This window comes from Leuciscus leuciscus (genome assembly GCF_965113295.1).
Source record: "Leuciscus leuciscus genome assembly, chromosome: 6".
Taxonomy (NCBI): domain Eukaryota; kingdom Metazoa; phylum Chordata; class Actinopteri; order Cypriniformes; family Leuciscidae; genus Leuciscus; species Leuciscus leuciscus.
The window spans coordinates 24,004,606-24,029,091 of record NC_138730.1 but is presented as its reverse complement, the minus strand read 5'-3'; the positions used below and the strand labels follow the sequence as shown (position 1 = coordinate 24,029,091).

Below are 24,486 nucleotides of genomic sequence, written 5' to 3'. Positions count from 1 at the left end.
CGATATTATAGAATGGATGTTTTTATTGACCTTATCATCTTGAGTGCAATCTCTATTAACTGATTTCTTTGAATTATTCTCCATTTGTTCATGATTAGTAGAAATGCCATGACAATTCATCAAAAGGTAAACAGCTTTATTGAGTCTATAAGTGAATGCATCCCCCTGAATTATCATTAAACATATCAAAGAAGACATTTAGTGTTAAGTTTTACTGGAGAGAAAATGTATGTGATGTGACATTTTGATTGATTATTATTCAATTTGTGAACTTAATCTTACGGAAATAGATGTGAAAACGAACAGCATTTTCTTCAGAGACAGACTTTGCCATGAGCTACCTCTAAACAATTTAAATTTGTAAAGAAATGTTTATACTTTTACTGTGGTTGCTTTACATTATACCCCTTTATTTATTGTAACAATATTTGCAAAGCTTTTTTTGTTTTGTTGGTAAGACAGGTCAGATCACATCTATAACTTTAGATAACATTCTTAGTCACAAATATATTGCCATCAACTGCAGGTTGCTATATATAAACAATCAATATTTTAGGTCAGATAAGTACATTACTTCCAAGTGCTTTTCAGAAATACATCTTCCTCCCATGTGACAGATAGTTAATCAGTCCTGCGGTAAGTGATGTGCAAATGCTGCGTCAGAGGCTGTCCTTCCAGTGCCATAGAGACGGTCTGTTCCAGCCTTCCATCCGGCTTCAACTGGATGTGCCTGGAGATCTGATCAAAAATCAAAATTCTTAGTCAAACATTTGTTTTAATAAGTACACTAGTTCAGCACAATTCATGCCACATTTTCTGTATAAAAATATTGCTACATTAGAGTTGATTGTTTCATTGATCTAACAAGGCACAAGTCAATCAGTTTGATTTATGAGACCTGTTGAACATGAGGCTGCTTGGCAAAAGATGTTCTAGCCAGGGCAGCACTGTGTAGAGTCAGCTGCTGTCCAGTGAGATCCCCCTCCTCAATTTCCACAAGACCTGAAAGAGGTATAAACAGATACAAATTAAAAAGAAAAGAAAAGAAAAGATATGCCATAATTTAGATTAACCTAAACGTTTTTGTGAATCAAACACCTGAGTTCTGGGCAATGATGAAAGCCACCCTGTTGGTGCCCGGCTGAAGCCTGATGAATCCACACTCCCTGTGAAGAGGCCTTTTGCTCTCAGCATGGAATGCATTAAACCTGAGGAAAAAGTTCACAACTTGCTGACTGTCTGCACACTGCATTCTGAGTTGCAATACCTCTGGTTTATTTGGTTACTTACATGAAATTGACCACGGGCTGTCCTACATGTGAGAAATGAAGAGTCTCTGTGTAACGAAAAGGAGCGATGGAGGGGAAGGAGCCCTCTCCTGGCTCATCGGACTGCCAGGTTCCCAGGAGCCAGTCCAGCGGCAGCACTGCGGGGTTCAGCTCCGCTGCGGAAACACAGGCTGCGGGTTAAATCAGATCGATGAGCGCTAATCCGTGATGTAAATTATGTTCACGGACACGGTCACATTCTGATGCACCTGCAGTTTATCTAATGCTTGATTCATTTTAATTATAACAAATTTGACGTTTGATCTACAGACGACAGCTCGGAAATAATAAGCCATTAGAAATAAGACAAAAATCAGGTGTCTAACGTTATTAATTTAAATGTAATCGTCATGTTGTCCTACCAGAGTGATTGAATGGGCATGACATTCCGCTTGAATAATTTCAAATAACTTTAAATTTGAGCTGTATAATTGACACTAAATGTATTACTCGCTGCGGCTGCTGAACTACTATATCTGTTTGCCATCACAGTGCGTATCTACTTCCTGATTAGACACTAAGAACTCTGGGAGATGTAGTTATAGGCGTTCTGATGATGACGCGGAATCAAGCTGAAGAACGAAGACTGGAGAAAACATTTCCTCCACTACGCATTTCATATACAGCACAATAAAAATGTATGTATATTTACATATTATATTGGTAATACAATTTGATACAGGCTCGTCTGCAAATAGCTGAAATTGTAAAAAATAATGAATTAATGAATGAATGAAAAAACGAAAAACCAATAAATAGAGCTGTCAAGCTAAAATGTAAAAATATACATAACGTAAAAAAAACCATTTTATTTACTTTAATTTGTACTTAATTTTAAAATAATTGTAATTTACTATTACTTTTCTTTTTACTTTTCAAACACGGGGTGGTGACAGCCCTAAAAGGCTTCTTCGTGGAAAAAAGAAAAGAAAAGATTTAAAGAAAAGAAAAGAAAGCAAAGCTGTTTATGTGTTGTTTATAGAAGAAACATATCTGTAGCACAAAGAAATACAGTAATTTTAAAACATATAAAATAACTGTGAGAATCCAATATAACAGATACACGATTTAAAACCATTAACCCTTTCATGTATATGTCACTACAGTGGACAGCTATTCAAAAATCTTTTTCTTGCATTAGCATGGGTTTTGATGGTTGCACATCAACCTCTACAGTGGTGCATCATCCTGACCTACATTGTCACCAAGTGGCAAGCCATTGTGTGTGGATTCAGAGTTATGTTAGAAATGTATCCATCTTGAACATAATCAGAATTATCAGCTAATAAGGGTAAATTGACATAATCTGGTTCACTGGAGGGAGCATCTGAGTTGGGTTTCCACCTTGGCAGGCTGCATGTAGAGATCTCTGATGGAATCACGACACGTCCTCATGTTTCTAGCAGAGGTTGTCAGGTTTTGACTTTTTATCTGTTGGTATTTGATCGAATCAATGTCTGCCAGCTACACAACAATTCAGATACGCAGAATTAGAAACATATCTGTTTTATATAAATATTCTAATCAATATTTTCAAGCAATGTAAATTTCATAATACGGTGGGACTACAGAGGTAGTCGAGGAGATTAAACGTATAGGTATGCTCAGTATAATTGTGCTCTTATAAACTATTAAAACTGAAACTTTATGGGAAAATGTTTTATATATATATAGGCCTATATATATCCTAACTAAAAGAGTTGTGTGAAGCTTAGTGGTGGTAACACTGAAGTCGTAAGACCGTACGGTAGTTCGTTATAGCATTTAGTATTTTACTCCTGGCTACTGCATTTAGGCTTCAAAATACATAAAAGTTGCGTTCATCTCTATGGTTCTGCACCACTCTATTCCACCACATTTTTTTCACTGACACGTGCCCAACTCGTAAACATCGAGGCTTAAAAAAATCCCTAGCTTCCCACTCGTATTTACGATCTTTTAGAAATGACTTGAACATACCACGTATGTGTGTGTGTGCCTCCAGGTATATTAGGTCAGGCGCGCGTGTCGGGCTTTAAACGTCACTATAGTCATCATCATTTGTAGTTTTATTTAATTTTGTGTTTAATTGGATTATTTTTATTTATTTATTATTTGATTTCTTTTGGTAGTATTTCAGAGGGGGACGTGACTAGCGTCTCTTGCTATGATGCAGCGCAGACAGTGAAAACGCATACTTACCTTTTATACTACAGTTGAATCAGATCGAATGCATTAATATTATGAACAGCAGCTATGCTAATTATTTCCCATCTGCTTTTCTGTTGTTATCTTGGGACACTAGTTCGTCAGCTCCAGTTTGTATCCAGCCTCTCATGGAAACTTCAGATGCCCCAACACCCGTGAAGAGACGACTGGACACCCGTGAAGAGACGACTGGACGCCCGTGAAGAGACGACTCTGTTATGCCCTAAATTAATACATGATAACCTAAATAAATTCATCATCTTTTACTGGACTCTAATTTAGATGTTCTTTGTTTATCTGAGTCATGGCTTCATGTATACTCCCTGTCAGCAGCATAAGTGCCTGTTTTTAAACTGTATAAGAAAAATAGAGTTGGTTCTAAGGGGGGTGGAGTTATGATCTATAGCCTATGTGAAAACTGGTATCCAGTGTAATGAAATCGCTTGGTCAAATTGTATGGATTTGGAATGTATTGGCCTGAATCTTATTCTATCACCACAAATGTCCTTTGTATTAATTGTAATTTATAGTCCTCCCTCTTCAAATAGTAGTTTTTATGAAAATTTTAAACAATTACTAAAACAGTGTGATTGATTAATGAAATATGATTCTTATGGCATCCCAAAACATAAACTAGATGACTTCGGAAGTGCGGTTCATCGTATTAAAATGGGGTGATGTATTGATAGGAAAAGATCAGGAGGAAGACAGACTAATATTCTCCAGAGTATTAGAGCAAACTATTAAAGAATTTAGTCGCAAATTTAGTCATAAAAATAAAAAACATACTGTCCCCTGGATAAATTCAGCCATTTTAAAACTGATGAAAGAACGGGATCTTGCTTTTAAAAACGAATAAATCAAAGTTAAGCCATGATAGCCAACATTTTGCTATGTTAAAAGGAACAAGGTGGTAAAGACACTCAGATAAGCTAAGGCATAATCTGGAACTAGTTGAATAAATGAAAAGGAGATTAAAAAGAAAGGACATCACTTGAATTGATAGGAAATGGGAAGCTGACTAATAATCCAGCTGAAGTGGCTGAAGCACTTAATCATTATTTTATTGATTCTGTAGTCACAACTTCACAAAAACAATGTTTTTTCCCCTGAGTACACAGAAGTTTGTCTAGCTAATACAGTGGAACAAGCCTTTACTTTAAAGGCAGTCACTGAATCATTTTAAGAACAATTACATCTCTTAATTCATCCAGAGCAAAAATATATATTTGGTTTGGATGTAGTAATGCTTAATATACTTAGTATATTATCTTAGTAATATGCTTAGTATATAAAAGTAGACGTTTAAGTGTACTATAAGTGTAAGAGTAGTAAACTTTTAAGTACACAACTAGGTTTCTCATTTGTAATGCATCTGTTCTACAAGTGATTATATGAGTACACTAGTAGTTTACTATTTTAATACAAGTAGTAAATTTTTTAGTTTATGAAAGTACACACTGAAGTGTGCTCTCAGTAAACTACTAGTTTAGTAGTTTATACTGCAAGTATACTTGTAAGTTTTCTTTAAGTGAACATAACATTATACTTATAGTTTACTATTTATATATTATTTTTGCACTTGCAGTATACTACTATGTTCAAATGTAGATATTATTTTTTATACTTGAAAAATACATTTAACTGTAGGCCTACTTTATCTTAAAAACATTTTATTAGCTTCATGCATTCTTTTTTTATATATCAACACCTGAATGTCGGTACGTTTCATAAAGAAAGGCAACATTTTAAACAAAAAAGCTGAGAAAATCACATTTTTGTCAAAGACTACGCCTTGATCAGATTCAGAACGATGATCAAACACAGATGGAGTAGATCCGAGTCCAACCATGTATGTATCGCTGCAGCCCCAAAGTTTCACAGTCGTTTTCTCTTCATGGGTTACGCTTCATTTCATTTGGTAATATTAAGCAGTTTATATTTACACGATGTTTGATGATCACGTTATTTTACATTTGAGTGAGCAATCTTCTATCACTTGTTTCAGCTTCTTCTTCTCCTGTGTTTTGATCCGGAGATTATGCCCTAGAAGATGTGTCATAGCGCCCCCTACCGTATAACAGTGAAAACATGTAGAATTAGAGTCAATTCCTTTACACTGCCAGCAGAGATGGGCATAATAAATACATGGAAATGTATTTAAAATACAAAATACTGTGTGAAATGTTTTTATTTAAATACAAATACACAAATACACAAAATACATGTGAAATTGGCCATCCAGTGCAGATATAGGCCACAGTGAATGAAGAAACTACTGACTTTTCATTCCTAACCTCATCTCTGCCCTTTCTTTCTTTCTTTCTTTCTTTCTTTCTTTCTTTCTTTCTTTCTTTCTTTCTTTCTTTCTTTCTTTCTTTCTTTCTTTCTTTCTTTCTTTCTTTCTGTTTCTTTCTTTCTCTTTCTTTCTTTCTTTCTTTCTTTCTTTCTTTCTTTCTTTCTTTCTTTCTTTCTTTCTTTCTTTCTTTCTTTCTTTCTGGCAATTACAAATAAACTTATGCAAAATAGCAGCCATTTATATACTTATTTCTGGTTACAATGTAGTCTATTGCTTGTGGTGAACACTATTAAAAAATTCAAACTGTATGTAAAACTGTGGGAACCTTTTCTGCTATCTAGCAAAGAATATGGATGAGCGATATGACCAAAATCTCCATTTTACTTCACAGTAACAATACCATGGTTTCACAATTCTCAATATCATTTTTGATTCCACAGCATAAACTGAATTTCAAACTCTTTTGAGTTTTTTTTTCTTTTTTTTTGCAGGAAGTCCAATGCTTTTTAAGTAATTTTATGTTTATTTTATGTAAAGTTCATTTGTTTCAATAAGTTTATTAAAATTAGAAAGTGTATCTAAAATGTAAAATTAGAATTAATTTAGATTCATTTTACACTATTTACCCCTTTTTTATTATTATTTTTTATGTACAATAAAACTAAAAGCTGAAGATATTTGTGGAGTATCATTCATCAGTGTTTGTTTTTCCACTCCAACGTTCCAATAATTCCTGCCCACTAAAAGCTGCACGGATAAATTTGCTTACCCCACAAATAGGCTCATCTATGTAAACGATTTTGGAAAAGTTCCATCGAATCAGACTTTATATCATCGCTATGATATGTAGTGTCATATCACCCAGCCCTAACATGCAGTGATGCTTTAAACACATTAATTTTGACAAGCTAGTTGATAAAAATCAACAACCGGTCAAGACTGATTTGCTAACGCTATTTTCCCACTTGTCTGTGCTCTTTTATTCTTTCATGTTAACTGAAGTGAATAATGCACTATTTTAACTTTTATCAACAAGTAGAATTGATCATGACATTCTCACCGAAAAAATCGCTGATCCAATGTCTGAACTAGTTGATGCACAAAATCAGTACCCTGATAAAGAGGTTGACTGGCAAAAAGTATTTTATGTATTTTGAAAATACAAAAATACTCATCTTAAATGTATTTAAATACAAATTACATTAGATTTTTTCCAAAGGCTTTAAAATACAAAATAGTATTTTGTATTTCAAATACGTATTTTGAATACATGTAGGCTATCTGAAATACTGCCCATCCCTGTCCATGATGCCATGTATCTGAACAAGATGCCCAGGACCTCTGGTGGAAAATTAGACCCACAGCATTAAAGATACAGCAGAGTATTTCATTTTACACATGGGGTACTTTTTTATTTATAGGGGAAGACTCAGAGCTGTTATCTTGGAAAAAGGAGTTTGCAAAAAAGTATTTAATAAAAGGGGGCAAATAATTGTTCCCAATGTGTTTTGGAGAAAAACATTTATTTCATAAAGTGATTTCCCCCCCACTATAGATTAGATTAAAGGTTAGATTTAGCTTTTTTTTAAATTTTTTTTTTATAAAATATCAAAAGGATAAACAATGCAGATTTATTTTTTACAGCCATCTTTGATATTTACCAAGGGGGCAAATAATTCTGACCAGCACTGTAAGTTGAGAATCATCTTTATTCAAAAAACAAAACAAAAATTGATTGGTGAATGAAAAAATAATAATTTTTGCCTATACATATAATTTCATGTCATTTTATTTTTTAAACAACTGAGTCCTGGTGTCCACTACAGAGGTCATAGTTACTGTGTTTAATACAGTATCTCTTGAGTTTAAACCATAAACGCATGCTGTCTGTCCACTCAAGTGGACGTCTGAAAATCTCTTTGAAAAATGTGTAAAAATACAACAACATTTCGAATCTTGTTTTTCATGCCCTAAGAGCAATAAAAACACATAGGGAAAAATCCTGAGGTTAACAGAATTTATGCATGAAAGGGTTAAATTGATTTTAATTTGATCTTACATTTTATATTTTAATTTAATATCTTAATTTTAACTTAATTCAAAAATCATCAGTTACATTTGAACTGAAAATAAAACATTGTCTTCGGTATCACTTCAATATATTATATTGCCCTCTAGTGTGTTAAGTTATCAGTCGGGTTATCAGTAATGTGAGTGAGTTCAAACGCCTCGAAGTCATCATGGCTACTGGTCTTAGTGATTTTCTTCGACGTTTAAGACAAGGCCACGGGAAAGATGAAGAAACTAAACTCGGAGAGACTCAGGAAGGGGAAACTGCGCGTGCTGAAGGTGCAAGAAGGTAAACAGCTGAATTATATACAAACTTGTTTTGGGCTACTCATTTGCTAATGGCATAGACTGAATGCTTATTTTCCATTTGGCATAGGCGGAGAGATCGCAACACCTCGACGTATTTGCAACGTGCGCCGTGTAAAACTGTGTCTGTGATTGAACAGGGCGGTTGGGGCAGCCGGGGAAATTACTTCGATAGGCAAGTTAATCAACATTTTATACATATTCCCCCGGTTTCACAGAAAATTCAGTCCATTAAAATGCGTGTTTGAGCTTTTTTTCTTCTTTTTTTTTTTTTTTAAAGGGGACCCTTTGCCTCTTTTTACAAGATGTAATATAAGTCTCAGGTGTCCCCAGAATGTATCTGTCATTTTTGAGTGGAAGGAAAAACATGCTGTTTTCATATCTTAAAATGCAAATTAGTTGACTTTTTTCCAGAAGAGGGCGGAGCCTATGCAGCTCGTGCCTCTGAAACTCTGTCAAAAACGAACAAAACATCTGTTTGGTTTTTATTATCATCCCTATCACGGTCACGCTCACATGACATTGCAGTTTTCATCATCATGAAAGTTTATTATCTGCATGCCTTTTAAAGCTATATCAGTCTAAACTTCTTTATTTATGGTTTTCTGAGCGCACACATCCGAAGCACGCGGATGGCAGGCGGCGCATCCTGTGAGTATTAAACTAGTTCTCTTTCACGTGTTATTGCACTTAAATTGTGAAATACACACAAGGTTATGTCAAAAACACACAAAGTTCACATAAACATATGATGACAAAATATGTATGTGAATGTAAACAGCAAGTAAAGAAATCGCAAGTGTATATTAGATCTGTGTATTAAAGTGGAAGCAGTGTAATATATGCTGTTAAAATGAATCAAACAAAAGAAAAACAGAAAATCAAATAAATAACTTTAGGAGCTTTAATAAAAATAAATGTCTTACTTGAATGCCGCTGTTAAATGCTCTATCAAGGAGATAAACATGGACTGTGTACAGCTCACTCAGGGACCGTCAGCAGTTGTGGGAGAGGCCTAAGCATTTGTGACATCACAAAAGCTACAATCTGCAAACGGCTTGTTCTGAGACACTGCTTATGATTTATGGGGATTAAAAAAAGAGGATAAATACCATTATTGGGTGGGTCTGTACACACACTGCCGACACATTTATGTTCAAACACCATGTAAAATAGAATTTTGCATAATAGGTCCCCTTTAACTGAAAGTAACTTGCACTGACATATCTTAAAATTTGTCACTGACATTGTTTCTAGTGCACATTTATAAAAACTAAGGCCAAATCCTGGCTTAATCTAAGCCTTGTCTGTGAAACCAGGCCTATAAGTTTAAAAAGTATTTTATTGCTTGCCATTGTATTCTTTCATCATACAAAAAGCTGCACTATTCCTTGTCTGTCCAGGTTGCCTTCTGAGATAATCCTGAAGATTTGTTCTTTTCTGGATGCCTCCTCTCTGTTCAATATCAGCTTTGTCAACAAGCGGTTTCATGATCTGGCTAGCAGCAAGTGAGTTCGTGATATAAAGAATTTGAATAAGGAATAATTTATATTAACATAGATGTCCAGTGCTCTGTGGTCTGTGTTGTATGCTTCTCAGCTTGTGAAGAAGAAGTGGAGACCCAGAGGAAGCGTGATGACAGAAGCCGTGAGCAGCACAAGTGTGGAAGAGAAACCTGCAGGATACTGGAAGAAGCTGCTACTCAAGGAGATGGCTGGTTGCAAGGACTCCACGTGGAAAACAGAGCTAAGACACATGAACCCGCACACGGGCATGCCAGCTCTTACAGAGCATGTTCTCAGGTAGGAAATTAGTACTCACTGCTTTTCTTTGAACAGGGCAGAAAAAGAAATCTTTTGGGACCTGTTGTCTGGTTTGATCTCTCAACTGCTCCGGCAGATTGTGGCCTGAAGGAGCGGTGTTTTCTCAAATTTATTTGAAGTCCTTTTGCCAATTCAGTTATTACTTTATTTACAAAATGAGTTCCGTTGTCACTAGACAGTCTTTCAGGTACTCCCGATCTGGAATTACCTCTCTTATCAGAGCTTTTGCTACAGCCGTAGCATTAGCTTTTCTACTTGGGAAACACTCAACCCACTTTGAAAACATATCAACAATCACAAGACAATATTTATATCCTTGGCATGGTGTCAGCTCAATAAAATCCATCTGCAGATGCTGAAAAGGAAGATCAGGCGTGGGGTGGGCAGAGTAAATAGCTTTTTTACTCTGTCTTCCCAAATGATTTGCTGCGCGAGTGCTGCAAGTTCTGCTGCTTGAGCTGAATGATTCTGTGGCAAACATTCGGTCTCAACAATCTCAAATTTAGTGCAAATGGCATACGCAGTTGAAAGCAATCCCGTATGTGGATTTCGGAGACACGATCCGTCCACATAATAAACCAATTCAGGATTTGGTAATGGTGTGTCTAATAAATCAAGCCGCGGTCTTGTCATTATTTCTACTACCTGAGTACAGTCATGGGGTTCCCCATCTTCCTCAGTTGGTAGCAGCGTAGGCGGATTTAATATTGTGCACCTTTTTAATGTTACATTTGACATTGTAAGCAGGACGTTCTGCCAATGCAGCGAACGGGCAGCACTGAGATGAGCCGTTCTTGACTGCATTAACAAAGTGTGCACTGCGTGGGGAACATACACTGTTAGTTGATGAAAAGCCACCAAATCTGAACATGCCAATACTGCTTCGACTGCAGAGGCTACGGACCGTAGGCATTGTGGCATTCCCTGTGCGACAGTATCTAATCGTTTTGAATAGTATGCAACTGGACGTCGTCGGTCACCGTGAGGCTGTGTCAGAATGGCAGACATGAACCCCTTCTTCTCAGATACGAATAATTCAAAAACTTTTTCGTAGTCAGCCAGCCCTAGACTAGGCGCGGTGGTAAGTGATAACTTTAATTTTTCAAATGCTATTTGAAGTTTGTCTGTCCAGGTAACCGGATCAGTCATTTTTTGAACCTCATGAGCTGCCATGAGGAGAGGATTTGAGATTTCGTTACCCCTAGGAATGACATCATTTGTGATTTTGTAATTGGTTTCGGAATTTTCCGGATTGCCTCAATTCGATCTAGGCCTAAAGCTCGGCCATTTGCTGAGATGAGGTGGCCCAGATATCTCACTTCCTTTTTTACTAACTGCAACTTATTTTTAGACACTTTATGTCCATTTTCTGACAAGAAATTCAACAATGCACGTGTGTCACATTCACAGGAGGCTTTGTCTGGAGAACAGATTAATAAATCATCAACGTATTGAATTAATGTACTCCCCTTTGGTGGGACCAAATTTCTAGAAAGTTCTTCTGTAAATACAGTCGGAGACTCTGTGTAGCCCTGTGGCATCACAGTCCAGGTCCAGCGTCTATTTTTGAATGTAAACGCCAACCAATATTGACTATCTTGATGTACTGGGATTGAAAAGATCGATCACGGTAAAATGGGTGGCATTGTTTGGTATTTCAGATAAGATTGTTGATGGATTAGGAACAATCGGAGATCACGGTTGAATAGCCGCATTTACCAATCGCAAATCCTGCACAATTCGCCACTCACCTGACGCCTTCCTCACAGGAAGTATAGGGGAATTTTTGGGTGAATATTGACAAGGCACAATAGCACCTTTTTCAACCAACGCAGCGTGTACTTTTGAAATTTGAAATATCATCCAATTCCTGCTTCCTCTTTTTTGTCTGCAAAGCAATCAGAAAATCTGCAGCTTTCTCACCTTCCTGTTGACTCTCGTATCGTCTCTCGGACCTCCCGTTCCCATTTTCGGAAGAGTGTCCAGTCAATCCTCTTTAGTTTCTCTCCTAAAATTGACACACTCAAAGTCCCACAATCAGAAAATTGTCTCTTTGTGAATTTTGACCACAGTTTGATTTGAACAATTTGCTCCTCTCTCAACAGAGTTTCCGCTAGAAAAAAATGATGCCGGTCAAAGTGACCGGCAGAGATTTCGTTTTCCGGACATTTTGATGATATGCCGGTCAAATATTGCCTCTTAATTAGTCAAGTTGAGGAAAACTGGAGGCAGGCTATGTAACTTAAAAAAATGACATAATCAGGCCGTATAGAACGCAACATGTTTATTAGCCTAACTTTCAAATAGACGAAAAAAAAAAACATGAACGTCCGATTGGCGTCAATCAACGGCAATTGTTTTTACTATGGTTTCACATTCAAACCAATCCCCCTTCCCCACATAAAATATCTGAATATCTCGCGGTGTAAATAGCCGCATTTCCATTACAGATTTGCGCAAATGTTTTGCGCTATTATCTAAATATCGATAAAAAACTATTGCGAAATGACGGCGTTTCCATTAACCGATGTTATATGCGACTAAACGTCCTTTTTTCTCTCACGATAAGTCATTTAAAAAATCACGGCAATGGACGTTGGTTTATATAATATCACTGCCACCGCATTAGACATTATTATTATTATTAAAGGAAGGAGACGTGGCGTGTTATCCAAGCATTAATGGCAGGGAAAGACCCTTATACTGCGAACGACAATAAGGAGCTTCTGGGTGTTTCGCCCTCATTTCTGCTCCGAGGTTTTGATTTGAGATTGAGATTTAGAATCCAGTATTCCTATAGGCTAATTATTGTTTCTTTTATGAATTTAATAAAGAACTCTGTCTCGTATTCTGTCCAAACGATCCATGTAGGCTACTTCTGTCCATTCGTTTTTCCTTTTTTAACCCGTAATTGAAAAACGAAAAATGAACGGTTGTTGTCTTTTTAAAACGCAAAGTTGAACACCAAAATTTTAATTTGAACTGGCTACACAAACTGCTGCGCAAAAAAGTAAATACCGACGCATTTTCTGATTTTTGTTTATGACTTTTTGCCCCTTTATTAAACATTTAACATATTCACAAATTAATATGGAAAACATGTCGATTTTACTGGTTTTCAAAGGCCAAATTAGAACCTGGAATTGATGTTTTCCCCGCAGTGCTGAATGAGAAGAGCCATTAATATTATGAATAAACTATTGTTTCCTAAGTGTCGGCTAAAATCACATCTCCATCTCCGCTGTTAAGCAGATGCGCTGTTAGAGAGAAATGCACCTTTCATACAGATTAGGTACATAATCAGAAGGTATTAGCTTTCGATTCGAATTTGTTCGTTTTAAAGTGGACATTTCAAGCTTTAGCCTACATAGGCTATATTTAGTTTCAATTCTCACGCTCCAGTTTATGGAGATCATGAAAGTGCGTCTGATTGTTTTATTTTATTTTACAAAAGCACAACGTTTTCTTGTTATTGTGAGTTTACACAAATAAAAGTAGTTGAGAATAATGTATTATTATTTTCTGTATGACCAGAAATGAGTATTTTAAGTTGTTTCCACTGTTAATAGGAAAATGCAAGTGGTCACGCCCGCGCCTCCGTGCCATGCAGTGCGCGCTCCACACTCAGCTTTGTTCCTTTTTTGCATAAAAGCGTCTTCTAAATATAGCTTATTAAATGTTATAATATAATAAAATAATATAAAATAATTATTATTTGCGTAGCTATACATGGACCTCAAACACACCGCGTCTTCTAAGTCAGGTGACTGTAAATGCGCAAAAACTGTTTCCATTGCAGTTTTGGGCCTGGGCCTGGCCATATTTGAAACGTCTCACTCATTTGTTCGTTGTTTAGGTCTATATTACAGCCGTTTTAGGCGTGGCTTTATTTGAAATGCAGCATGCGATGTTGTTTAATAACTTTTAAACGGTAGAGCCTGTTCCTTTATAACATAGCCAAAGGTCGGTGTATTTTTGTTTTATACATTTTAGGCTTATTCTCAAATTCAGATTGTGTTAGGGGGGCGGGATTATTAGGTAATTTTAATCGGACAATTTGACCGGAGAGATTTAATTTTGTCGGACATTTCATTTTTTTTTCGGCCAATGTCCGGCAATTACCGGACAACGGAAACCCTGTCTCTCAAATTCCACTTTCTGATCAACTCTTTGAACGGACCCGGAATTTCAGTTTTTTTCAGTTCCCCATTTTTTTGCAAAAATAGTTCTAGTGCAGTGTCTAGTGCAGAAAGATTGGCAAAAACAATTCAAATATAAACCAATATGTAAACAAGGAAAAAGCAAGTTCTTCAATTGCAGAAAGATTGGCAAAAACAATTACAATAAAAATCAATATGTAAACAAGGAAAAAAGCAAGTTCTTCAATTGCAGAAAGATTGGCAACAATCTTACAAATTCAATTTACTGGGTATATGTCAGATGTGTATCTCCTAGCCCAAATTTGTGGAAATCTTGAAATGGTAGTAATAGGAATTAATCCTAATTCTCCTGTGGCCCTATCTATGTAAGGTCTTAAATTTGGCTTGGTAATTAAATATAGAGATGTTTGCCCTATTTGCAACCCTGGTTCTGGATGAGGTTGATGCCACGCTTTGGTACACCCGACTGCTAACACTCCAGAATCTTCTTCAAATATTTGTTCTATCTGGCCACTTAATCTCAATCCTATACGTCGCTGTACATACGTATATCTTGTTAAATAGAAATGATGTCTTTGTGGTGAATTTCGTCGACTTTCGCCTTCTCCATAGGATAATGGGATACACCGTTTAAATCTGGGTGCAGCCAGTATTATTTCCTCTCCCCCTTTTTTTTTCTTTTTTTTCTTCTTTTTTTCAAATACTCCTGAACAATTTCTTAATACAATTTCACACTTCTAATCCCTTTTATAGATTTTACAGATGTGGAAAATTTCAATTTCAACCATCAAAACAGAAAACAACTAGAGATACGTTTCCTAAAATTCCTTATTTTATATTTTCAGATAGAACAGAACATTTTAATTTCACTCATCAAAGGGAAAAAATAAAAAAGTCTGTCTCCTACCTCCTAAGTTCCTTTTTTCTGCCCGTCTGAGATGGTCCCTCCGTCGATGTAGGATCTGCTTGCAAGTTTGACAGAATTAAATCAATGTAATAAGAAATATAAGTTCCTCTTTTTATCAGAACTTATATCTTGTCGTCCGTTGTCCGGAAGGCCCTCATCGACAGAGGGAGAATCTTTGGGCTCCTGTCTGGCTCGCCAAATGTTATGGATTTTTTCTAAATCTGACTATCTAGCGTCTACAAATCGACACTTAATAAATAAAACTGTTGCGTCTATAAATCGACACAGAGCGTCTACAATTGACACTTAATAACTCTTATACTCTAGCCTCTTTAGCGTCTTCAGTCGACAACTGGCTGAGTCTCTTATCCTAACTTCTTTGCTGCGCAGCATAAATGACAAACGAGACAGACTTCAGTAAATGTCCCTCAGATGGTTTATTCAAACGGCCCGGAGTTCTCGAGCAATACTCAGAGAATCTCGGCCCAACAGATGAATATAACAGTCTTTATAGGGTAAAGCCAGACACATCAAAATAGAATCATCATGACTAACATGTCACGCTCTATCAATATGATTGTTTAAATTGTTTAAAGCAAGCCCCCCCTTTCATTACCCTTTGTTAGCTACATCAGCAAAATATCAAAAACATTGTAAGGGGTTAATATTTCAGTCAATCATTTCACAATACTGTCAAGAGAAAAAGAACATTGAGTCCATTTTCAAAGTTCCATTCAACCAAGGTTACATTGAGTCAAAAGTTTGTTAGAAGGTTAGATCATATCGAAAGTTCGTCTGGTGGCTACATCCTAAATAAAAGGAAGTAGGAATTATTTTGTTTTATTGTTAGATCTGGAATGGAAAGTTAGTCACCATCAGACATAAAAATGGGAAGTGTGATAAAAGTTTATCATAAGTTTAAAATCTAAAGTCAGATTTCCATAGTTAGTAACATAATCTTATCTATAAAAGATCCACCGCAGACCACAAATGCATGTTTCATTACCTGCATAACATATATTTAATATTACCCAGAACTAAAGCAGACACCAAAAGTAACTGAGCACTTTAGCCACACCTAAACTGTATGATCAAAATATCAAACCAAGTGGGAATAGCACAAAGTAACACACATTAAGCAAAGCATTTATGTAACAACAAATTGTTATTAAAAATGTAGTAGAGATTGAGTAATATAATTTTTTTCCAATCGGTACTGATGTTTTTTAAAACTTTATTTGTTTAATGTTTGTATGTCCAATAACAGATATAAAAAACATGCAGAATATTTGTAATCGGTTTAATATGATTTATTACAATAATAAATAAATAAGCATTGCTTCACCACGAAAACATAAAATGTATTATTAATATTTTAAAATATTATTTGTTCAGTAGTGGCCAAAAGTGAAGTCATTTACATAATCATGCTTTATTTAAATATTATTAAAAACTTTTTTTTTTAAGATTTTGTAATCATATTGCATAGTTGCGCTTGGAGTCATTTGTTTTATTTTGTGATAATGCAATAAACATACCAAGTTGTGCGGACATAATTTTTAGCCAGGCTGTCATACTTTTTTTTTTATAAACACATGCAAAAACAAGAGAGAACCAATGAAATATAAATAACTGATTATGTTGTAGTCAGTGTATGCTTTTTTTCTGTCAGCTTTTTATTTTTTATTTTTGTATAGTAAAATAAAACTTGTAGCTGTAGTTGAGTGTTTTTTTGCCTTTTTGTCTAAATGGTCAGACATTTAATTTCATTGTTTCTTTTCATTTATTTCCTTTGTTTTGGAATGCCTCATATAGCATAGCAAGGCATATATTATTTTAAAATATATGTCTTGCTATGCTATTTTGCTCTTGCTATGACAAATAAAAGTAAATGCATTTTTAAACCTAAATAGAGTAAATCTATTGAAGTAGAAAAGGGTGAATACAAGTTTAAAAGTATTGGTTAAAACGATTGTTGGTCTATCTATAAAGTTTAGAGCATCTGTCAAACGTAAGTGGAACGTCCATAGTAAAAACGAGGAACTACATGTTTGGTTGCTTTGTTTTACAGGAGATTACACATTCAGTGGGAGATCACACTCATAAGTAAGAATGGACGTGAAAGTGTCTTTAAGCAGACGCACACTTTCTTTGAAGATTCATCGGTAACGGTGTACTGGAACCGTGGTGTCTGGCCGTTCATGAGCAGTCTTAATGGCCTGAAGCTTCATGGAATAATGGGTCCATCTCTACCAGCTTCAGGAGATAAGTAAGGAACACAGCAGAAAAATCTGAAGCATGCATACGCTCATACATTCATACCCTCATCTGATTAATGCCTCTTATGTGTAGACCGAGGTGGCGCTCTCTGATTCACAAGACAAGTTTTGATAAAAGTGTACACTGGTCATTCCTTGGTGCTGACAAGCTTGTGAAGTTGCTGCGCTTTAATAATGGGATCATTGTCGGAGTCTGGCGGGTATGTTGATATATTTAGCAAAATTCTGATAATTTCAATATATTAGGGATACACAATTCAGTACAGTATTTCTGTATCATGTTGTTTTTAGTTTCTTTTACTGGTTAATATCTGACTGGTTAATATTGGATATTTATTTATGCATTTCCCATTTTACATTTAGATGCCATCATCTAAGCTCACTTAAAGGTAATTATTAAAATACTGATAATAGAGCTGCAAAATTAATCGTTAAAAGATTGTGATCTTGATTCAAACACCCATGCGATCTTATTCCTAAATTACTACAATTCAGCTGTGTCTATTAAACCTTTGACAACAAGTACGATCACATGAATATGTGTTGGCGCTTCCGCTGACCCAGATAAAACAGTTGTCATGTTTAGGTATGAAACAGCTTCACAAACAAATTTTCAACCACACAGTATCATTATTTACATGTTAAAATCATTCAAATTATTACTGAAGTACTGGGATAAAAGTTTATAGTTCGAATATAAACACTGTTGTCTACAGTCGTGATCAAAATAGAGTAAATCAGTTTGTGATAGTACTTTGATGCTTCAAATAAAGATTGTATCAATTATGCAAGATTAAGATTGTATTAAGCCTTTATGTGCGAGTCATTGAATCATTCATTCAATTTATTCAAACTGATTTATTTATGTTAAATAATCTATTCGAATTAAATATTTTAAATCACCATTTTGTCAGAACCTAGTAAATGGCAAGTTATTTTGTATAGTTGTCCATTCAATATCATGAGAGAATTGAGTTCTCTATTTTAAACAAAATTTCCAGAATTGTGCAGCTTTAACTTATTTAATAACACTGTTAAATAGAATCCATAGCAAATCTAAAAATGTATGTCCATTATTCACATTGTACCTTTTTATGTTGTAATGCCTATATTTACTTGCAGCATTAAAACTAAAATCAGTAATTTAGACAAAATAGCGTAGTGTATTTGAATATCAGCCATCATCACACATAACATGAAAATAATTATCTATTGGCTGATTGGTGCATCCCTAATATAAATTATTCAGATTTTCTTTTAGAAAATAAACTTTATATTGTTATTGCAAACATTATTTAACTTCATGTCTATATGGAAGTTTTATCTATGTTGTTTTTATTTTATGTTCATTGGTGGTGTTTGCAGGGCAATTGGAAAATTGCCTTTGTCATGGTCAACCTTCACTTCAACAAACTGATTGAAAGAAGTCTCCTTGGGTCATCATTTTGGTACTGAACTCTTAATGGGCATTAGGGTTATTTACTATGCTGCTGAAGTTGATAACGTATAGTCCCTTAACGTAAAGTTTCTTCGTTCACATCAATAGTCCCTACATCCCCACGGAGGACACTGCTCTGGACTCTGACCATGGACGACATGGATACACACTGCACATTGTGCTTCACAATCCACTTCAGCGAATCATGTGTCATCGCTTTTCCCCACTCTACATCAGCAGAGGTAAATATATACTTAGTTTTTGGAATAAAATTAAAACAATTTCAAAAAGTGTGCTAAAACTGAAAACTTCACTAAACTAATTTATTTTCCACATATTTTAATCAACATTTTGATATTTAAATAAAATGATATAATTGTAATGTTTTATTACCATAATAAATAAATAAATAACCATCATGTTTCACCACTAAAACATAAAATGTATCATTAAATATTATTTTCAATAATATTTTTATATATTTCTAAATATTTTTAAGCTCACAACATTTTATGGTCACGCATTTAATTTCATTGGAGTGTCTCATTTAGTCATAGCAAGGTGTATATTGACGAAAACCCATTTTTACTTTATTTTTTCGTAGTCTGATGTGCTAGAACTCGAAACTTCACTAAATAAATTTATTTTCAACAAATTATGATCAAGATTTTGATATTTAAATAAGATGATATGAATAATATGAGTGTTTGCACATATGTTCTTGTGCTTTACAGCGCCGTTTCAAGGGGACTATGTGCAGTTGGTCGCCATTGATTTGGCTGATGTGCCTCAGCACAAGCCTGTGGCAAAGATCAGTGTCCCATGGCAAGCAGAGGGATTGCAGGGAGATATTGAGGTACCTATGATTGATTCCTAATTCTTACACTCAAGACTGTATTTCTCCCTGGAACTGACTGGTTAGTGCTGGCATGCTATTCTTTGGATATTGTCTATAAATAGATGGGTAGGTATCATGCTGTGTGTGAATGGGGGCAAAATGCTGAAGACTTACTGTATGCGTTGTAATAGACAAGTGTGCCCTGTTTATTATTATGCATTTTGTTTAGATATGCATGTCTTAAACATTCCTTCTTTATCGAAAAGTATTAATGTTTACTTGCTCCACCCGTCTAGCGTTGCTGTATGATGACTTTGACGGTTCTGGATGAGGCTCAGCGTCCCTTCTGGTGTGTGAGTTCTCCTGTTAAGATGTGCAATAAGCTCAGAGTGGTGGACTTGGAATACGCAGGTGAGCAGTTCATCATCATATACGAGGATGTGGAGGGAAAGGTCAGAATGACCTTTGTGTGGATGGAAGACCTTCAGCAGTGCTTTTTGGTGCAGTTAATTACTGCATTCCCAGCAGCAAAAGTGAAAAGGCGCTTTGGGGGAGAATCTTGAAAATGTTGCAATATCTGGTTGGTTTCCATTTAGAAAAGTTGGAATGATTCTGCCAGTGCTTTGAGTTGTAAATATCCAAAGATGATTTTATTTCTCGTTTCTTATTCATGAAAATGGTGCCTCTTTGTCAGTTTGTTCATGTTTAAGTCTGACATTTTTTGTTGTTGTTGAGTTTCAAGGACTGTTGTTTAGTCTGGAAATGCCAGAGCGCTATTTTTATTTTTTTGTAGAAGTTTAAATTTGGTAAAAGTTGTTCATTTTTGGCATCCAATTTTTCATAGTTTCATGAAGTAGAGTAAATTCAGTTAAGACAATCAATAACACAATGGTGTGTGAACATCATGTATACTGTGTAACTAAAATCAAATTTTGAATTTGTATGAATGATTTATTTCTCAGTAATGTTTTTATGAAGGTCATTCAAGTGCTGGAGTGATGCTTTTCAAAAACGTTAAAAGGACATTGAGAAACACTGTTCAAAACGGCTGGTTTTGATTGATGTATGGAGGCACAATTTAGAATCAGCTAAAATTCTTCTCCATTATACCAGCCGTCATGAAAACATCATATATAATAGCTCTCCCTTTACATTAATGTGTAATATCCACACTACAAGCATCACCATAAGAAATTGCAAAAATTAACAGGTAAACAGGTTGCCTTTAGGCGTTGGTCTTTCGACACTGCTTTAAAGCGTCTTCCAGTGCTGCAAGAACCATCGCAGCATTGGCCTTGTTGCAGTTATATCCCATGAGTCCAATCCGCATTACCTAGAAATCAGTTCAGCGGATAATTATTCAGTATGTAGTTGAATGTGTTGTCGTGCACTTATGTCTTGTTGACTACCTTTTACTCACCATGCCAACAGAGGGCCCTAGACCTCCTGTAAACTCTATTTGATGATGCTTCAGGATGTAAGCCAGCAATTCCTTCCAGTTATATCCCTCAGGGATGGCAATGGTGGTTACTGAGGGTAATCTCAAATCCTTTGGAAATGGGAATATAGTTTAACTGCTTTCTCTTTTAGGGTATATTATTATTCTCAGAATTAGTAAGTGAATTCAACAACAAAAGTTACCTTGTCCTTGATGAACAGCTTCAAGCCCAGGTCTTCCAAGCCTTTCCAAAGATACTCTGCAACTTCTCTATGATGCCTCCACGAGTTCTCAAGACCCTTGAGCAGGCATTTAAGAATTATTAACCCCATGACATCACATACTACTCATTAAAGATCCTTTAAATGTATTAATTGCCATATTTTGTAACCGATAAATACTACTGTTCAAAAGTTTACTGTCAGTAAGATTTAAACTGATCAAAAGTGACAGTAAAGACATTTCTATTTCTATTTATCAAATAATCCTGATAAGGACTGATAATAAAGGTTTCTTGAGCAGCAAATCAGCATATTAGAATGATTTCTGAACTGGATCATGTGACACTGAAGACTGGAGTAATGATGCTGAAAATTATTAAAAATTTTAATAATATATCATAGTATTTCTGTTTTTACAGTATTTTTTATCAAATAAATGTAGCCTTGGTGAGCATTAGAAAAAAAAAGGAAATCTTACTGACCCAAACTTTTGAATGGCAGTGCATGTAATATCATAGATTAGTTATAGTTTAAACAAAAACACATAGTTAAGAAAACAAGCATCTAAGATTTAATTATGTCCAGCTAGGTGTTATATTTCTAGCCCCTACCGTTTCAGCAAGGATGGCTAGACTTTCCCTCAGGGCAAAGAACCCAGACACAGGTCCTGTGTGATGATATCTGAAACATAGTTCAGTTAGTTTTACGCAATCCTTCACTCAATCCACTATTGAGTCTTGCAAGAGAAACTGTTTGTGTTTACCATACTTACATTCTGTCTGGCTTGCCATCATTGCCCCAGTAATTGGATAAGTAGGTCATATCAAGGAGGTAGGATACTGGCTTTGTTTTCCTGTTGAACATCTTGTGGCTATATCACATTTGAGGGGAAATAAAGAACATAAGTTGATTCCACTAATTGTTAGAATGATTCTATGTGTGCAAAAACATACTTGCATATATATATTCACAAGTCTCTCCTCACCATGCTCTTTCGCTAAATGAAATTGGTGCTGTGCCGGGTGGAGCATTCAAGGCTTTTTGGGATCCAGTATACAGAATATCAATATCTACAAAGAAAAAGAGGATTCATTATGTAGGACACAAATGGTTGAATTTAATCCACAGGCTTTTACATAGAGATTTAGAATATGCACATGATCAAATGGTCTTCCACTCACTTTGTTGGTCCATTAAAAGTGGTGCAGCTCCCAATGATGCCACTGAATCCACTAAGAGCAAACAGTTGTATCTGTATAAACAAAACCACGCAAGAGCACATCAGTGGACAATCGTGTTTTTAATTAACCTTTTATTTTCCCTTTACATTATTTTAACATTCCTCGGATCTCATTTATTCCCAGTAGCCAGATGTTTATGTTTATGATGTTGTTTTACACTCCTGACAGTTGATTTGTGAATCTCTACAGTGTAGCCTATACCAATCATAAAATCATTAACATTTTTAGAAAAATAGTACTATATAAGTCAGACATTAAGCTAAATGATTGTTGAATATTCTTACTTGTGACACATTTCACCAACGCCGTCCATTGGGTGCACCAGACCAGCTGATGACTCTCCATGTGTGAGAAAGAAGAGAACAGGCTTATGTTTAGCCAGAGCCTGTTGAATGACAAATGTTGGTTACAGAGCAGTGATTTGCTTTGCTAGTCATATAACATACAGTGGCCATAATAGAAACAATATGCAGTGGAAACGTATAATTTATGTATGAAGTAAACATTTTAACCTGTTCAATTTCTGCATTTGTAAAATGTCCTCCGGGTGCTTTTACCATGGTGTGAACCTTTGCACCTATGGAAAGAAAGATGTTTAAAGTGTGCTCTCATCAACAGATAAAGAACCAAACAATGGGATGACATTATTATTAGATTCATACCCATACGCTCAGCGATTTCTGCAACTCGTTCTCCCCAGATTCCATTGATGGCAACGAGAACACTTTCTCCAGGCTCCACAATGTTGAACACTGCACATTCCATCGCCGTGTGGCCAGAGCCACTCATGGCCAGAGTCATGTTGTTACTGGTCTGAAAAGCATACTGGATTCCTTTCTTCATATCATTCATAATCTATGACAAAATGTGTGCATTGACTGTTAGAATCTTCAAAACAATAGTTTCAATAGAGTTCAATAGTTTCCAAAAAGGCAGCTCAGATCTATGAATCAGTGATTAAAAATATAGTAAAATGACTTGCTTATTTCGATTTTTTGTTTTTGTTTTGAAAAATCCAAACAAAAGTAAAACATATAGGTGGTGAAGCAGCCCAGAGATTCTGTCCAGAAGTCTCTTTTACAGGCTGACATTCTTTAAGAAATGTTGGCACAAGTAGTTTGGCATGTTTTTTTGAAATGATTATTTCTTAAATGCTTCATTGCTTTTTTGTTTTAAAATACTATATCATTTATATAATGAAGTATTTTTATAAAAGGACGTTTTGAATATAAATATTTGAAGATGTTTTTTTTACCTTGAAAAATGTTTTAAAAATAATGCTTAAGTTGTTTTCATAGTCATGAAATCATTTTAAACAAATTAGTTTTAGGCTAAACGGTATTAACGATTTTTAAAAATGTATGAAACCAACATGATTACAAGCGTTTTAAATCTAGACTTTCTTATTTGCCATCAACCATACAAAGTTATAAAATGCGGTGGTGCAAAAACGCAGCGTAAAATTTACCTCAAACATTTCCGAGTGCATGTGACCTATTATAGGTCTCCCCCCTGCCGCTAAAACACGAGGCGGCACATTGGAGGGTCCTGGTCCAAACAGGTACCGGAATGGAGCCTCGAGCGGCCGGAGCATGCACGCCGGTGGAGGGATGGTCACGGAGGACATCCCGCGGTGGACGCTGTGTTTGGTGGACCGCGCGCATTCCAAAGGCACCTTCTTCGCCAAACGCGCGCATCCGGATAGGACAGTCCTTGGCATCATGTTTCTTCTCTCTGCAGTTCGTTAAAAGTACAAAACTTTGCGTTCGTTCATTTTAAACAAACGGGTCTCTGACCCCTGGAACTCAGAGCAACATGCGTCATGTTTTTGGCACAAAATCCCCCCGCCCTTCATCTTACAAACAAGGTATAACGGTTCAGGGGAGATAAGAGGGATGTTCTGAACAGCGTAACAAAATAGAACAGGGTGGTAGTAGCACAATGATCGAGA

At 35.7% G+C, this 24,486-nt stretch overlaps 3 protein-coding genes across 3 annotated transcripts; 1 reads left to right on the top strand and 2 right to left on the bottom strand.

Annotated features, from left to right (window-relative positions):
• Positions 1–121: 121 nt before the first annotated feature.
• Positions 122–1,843, bottom strand: thap4 (THAP domain containing 4). The gene is made up of 5 exons (XM_082173338.1): positions 1,691–1,843; positions 1,291–1,444; positions 1,099–1,208; positions 899–1,002; positions 122–738 (listed from the first exon to the last, which is right to left on the bottom strand). Exons 1-5 carry the CDS (start codon positions 1,713–1,715, stop codon positions 622–624), a joined length of 510 nt encoding a protein of 169 aa, XP_082029464.1. The 5' UTR covers positions 1,716–1,843; the 3' UTR covers positions 122–621.
• A 6,198-nt stretch (positions 1,844–8,041) lies between these two features.
• LOC309500535 (F-box only protein 15) lies at positions 8,042–20,850 on the top strand. Its single transcript, XM_082172145.1, has 10 exons — positions 8,042–8,173; positions 8,261–8,365; positions 9,594–9,698; positions 9,759–9,992; positions 17,152–17,349; positions 17,433–17,559; positions 18,725–18,807; positions 18,906–19,039; positions 19,532–19,671; positions 19,932–20,850. The coding sequence occupies exons 1-10, from the start codon at positions 8,055–8,057 to the stop codon at positions 20,196–20,198; spliced, it is 1,512 nt and encodes a 503-aa protein (XP_082028271.1). The 5' UTR covers positions 8,042–8,054; the 3' UTR covers positions 20,199–20,850.
• On the bottom strand, positions 20,528–24,315 carry agxtb (alanine--glyoxylate and serine--pyruvate aminotransferase b). Its single transcript, XM_082172494.1, has 11 exons — positions 24,004–24,315; positions 23,198–23,390; positions 23,048–23,112; positions 22,820–22,920; positions 22,476–22,546; positions 22,280–22,364; positions 22,067–22,165; positions 21,906–21,975; positions 21,277–21,372; positions 21,056–21,184; positions 20,528–20,968 (listed from the first exon to the last, which is right to left on the bottom strand). The coding sequence occupies exons 1-11, from the start codon at positions 24,256–24,258 to the stop codon at positions 20,861–20,863; spliced, it is 1,272 nt and encodes a 423-aa protein (XP_082028620.1). The 5' UTR covers positions 24,259–24,315; the 3' UTR covers positions 20,528–20,860.
• Between the last annotated feature and the right edge of the window lie 171 nt (positions 24,316–24,486).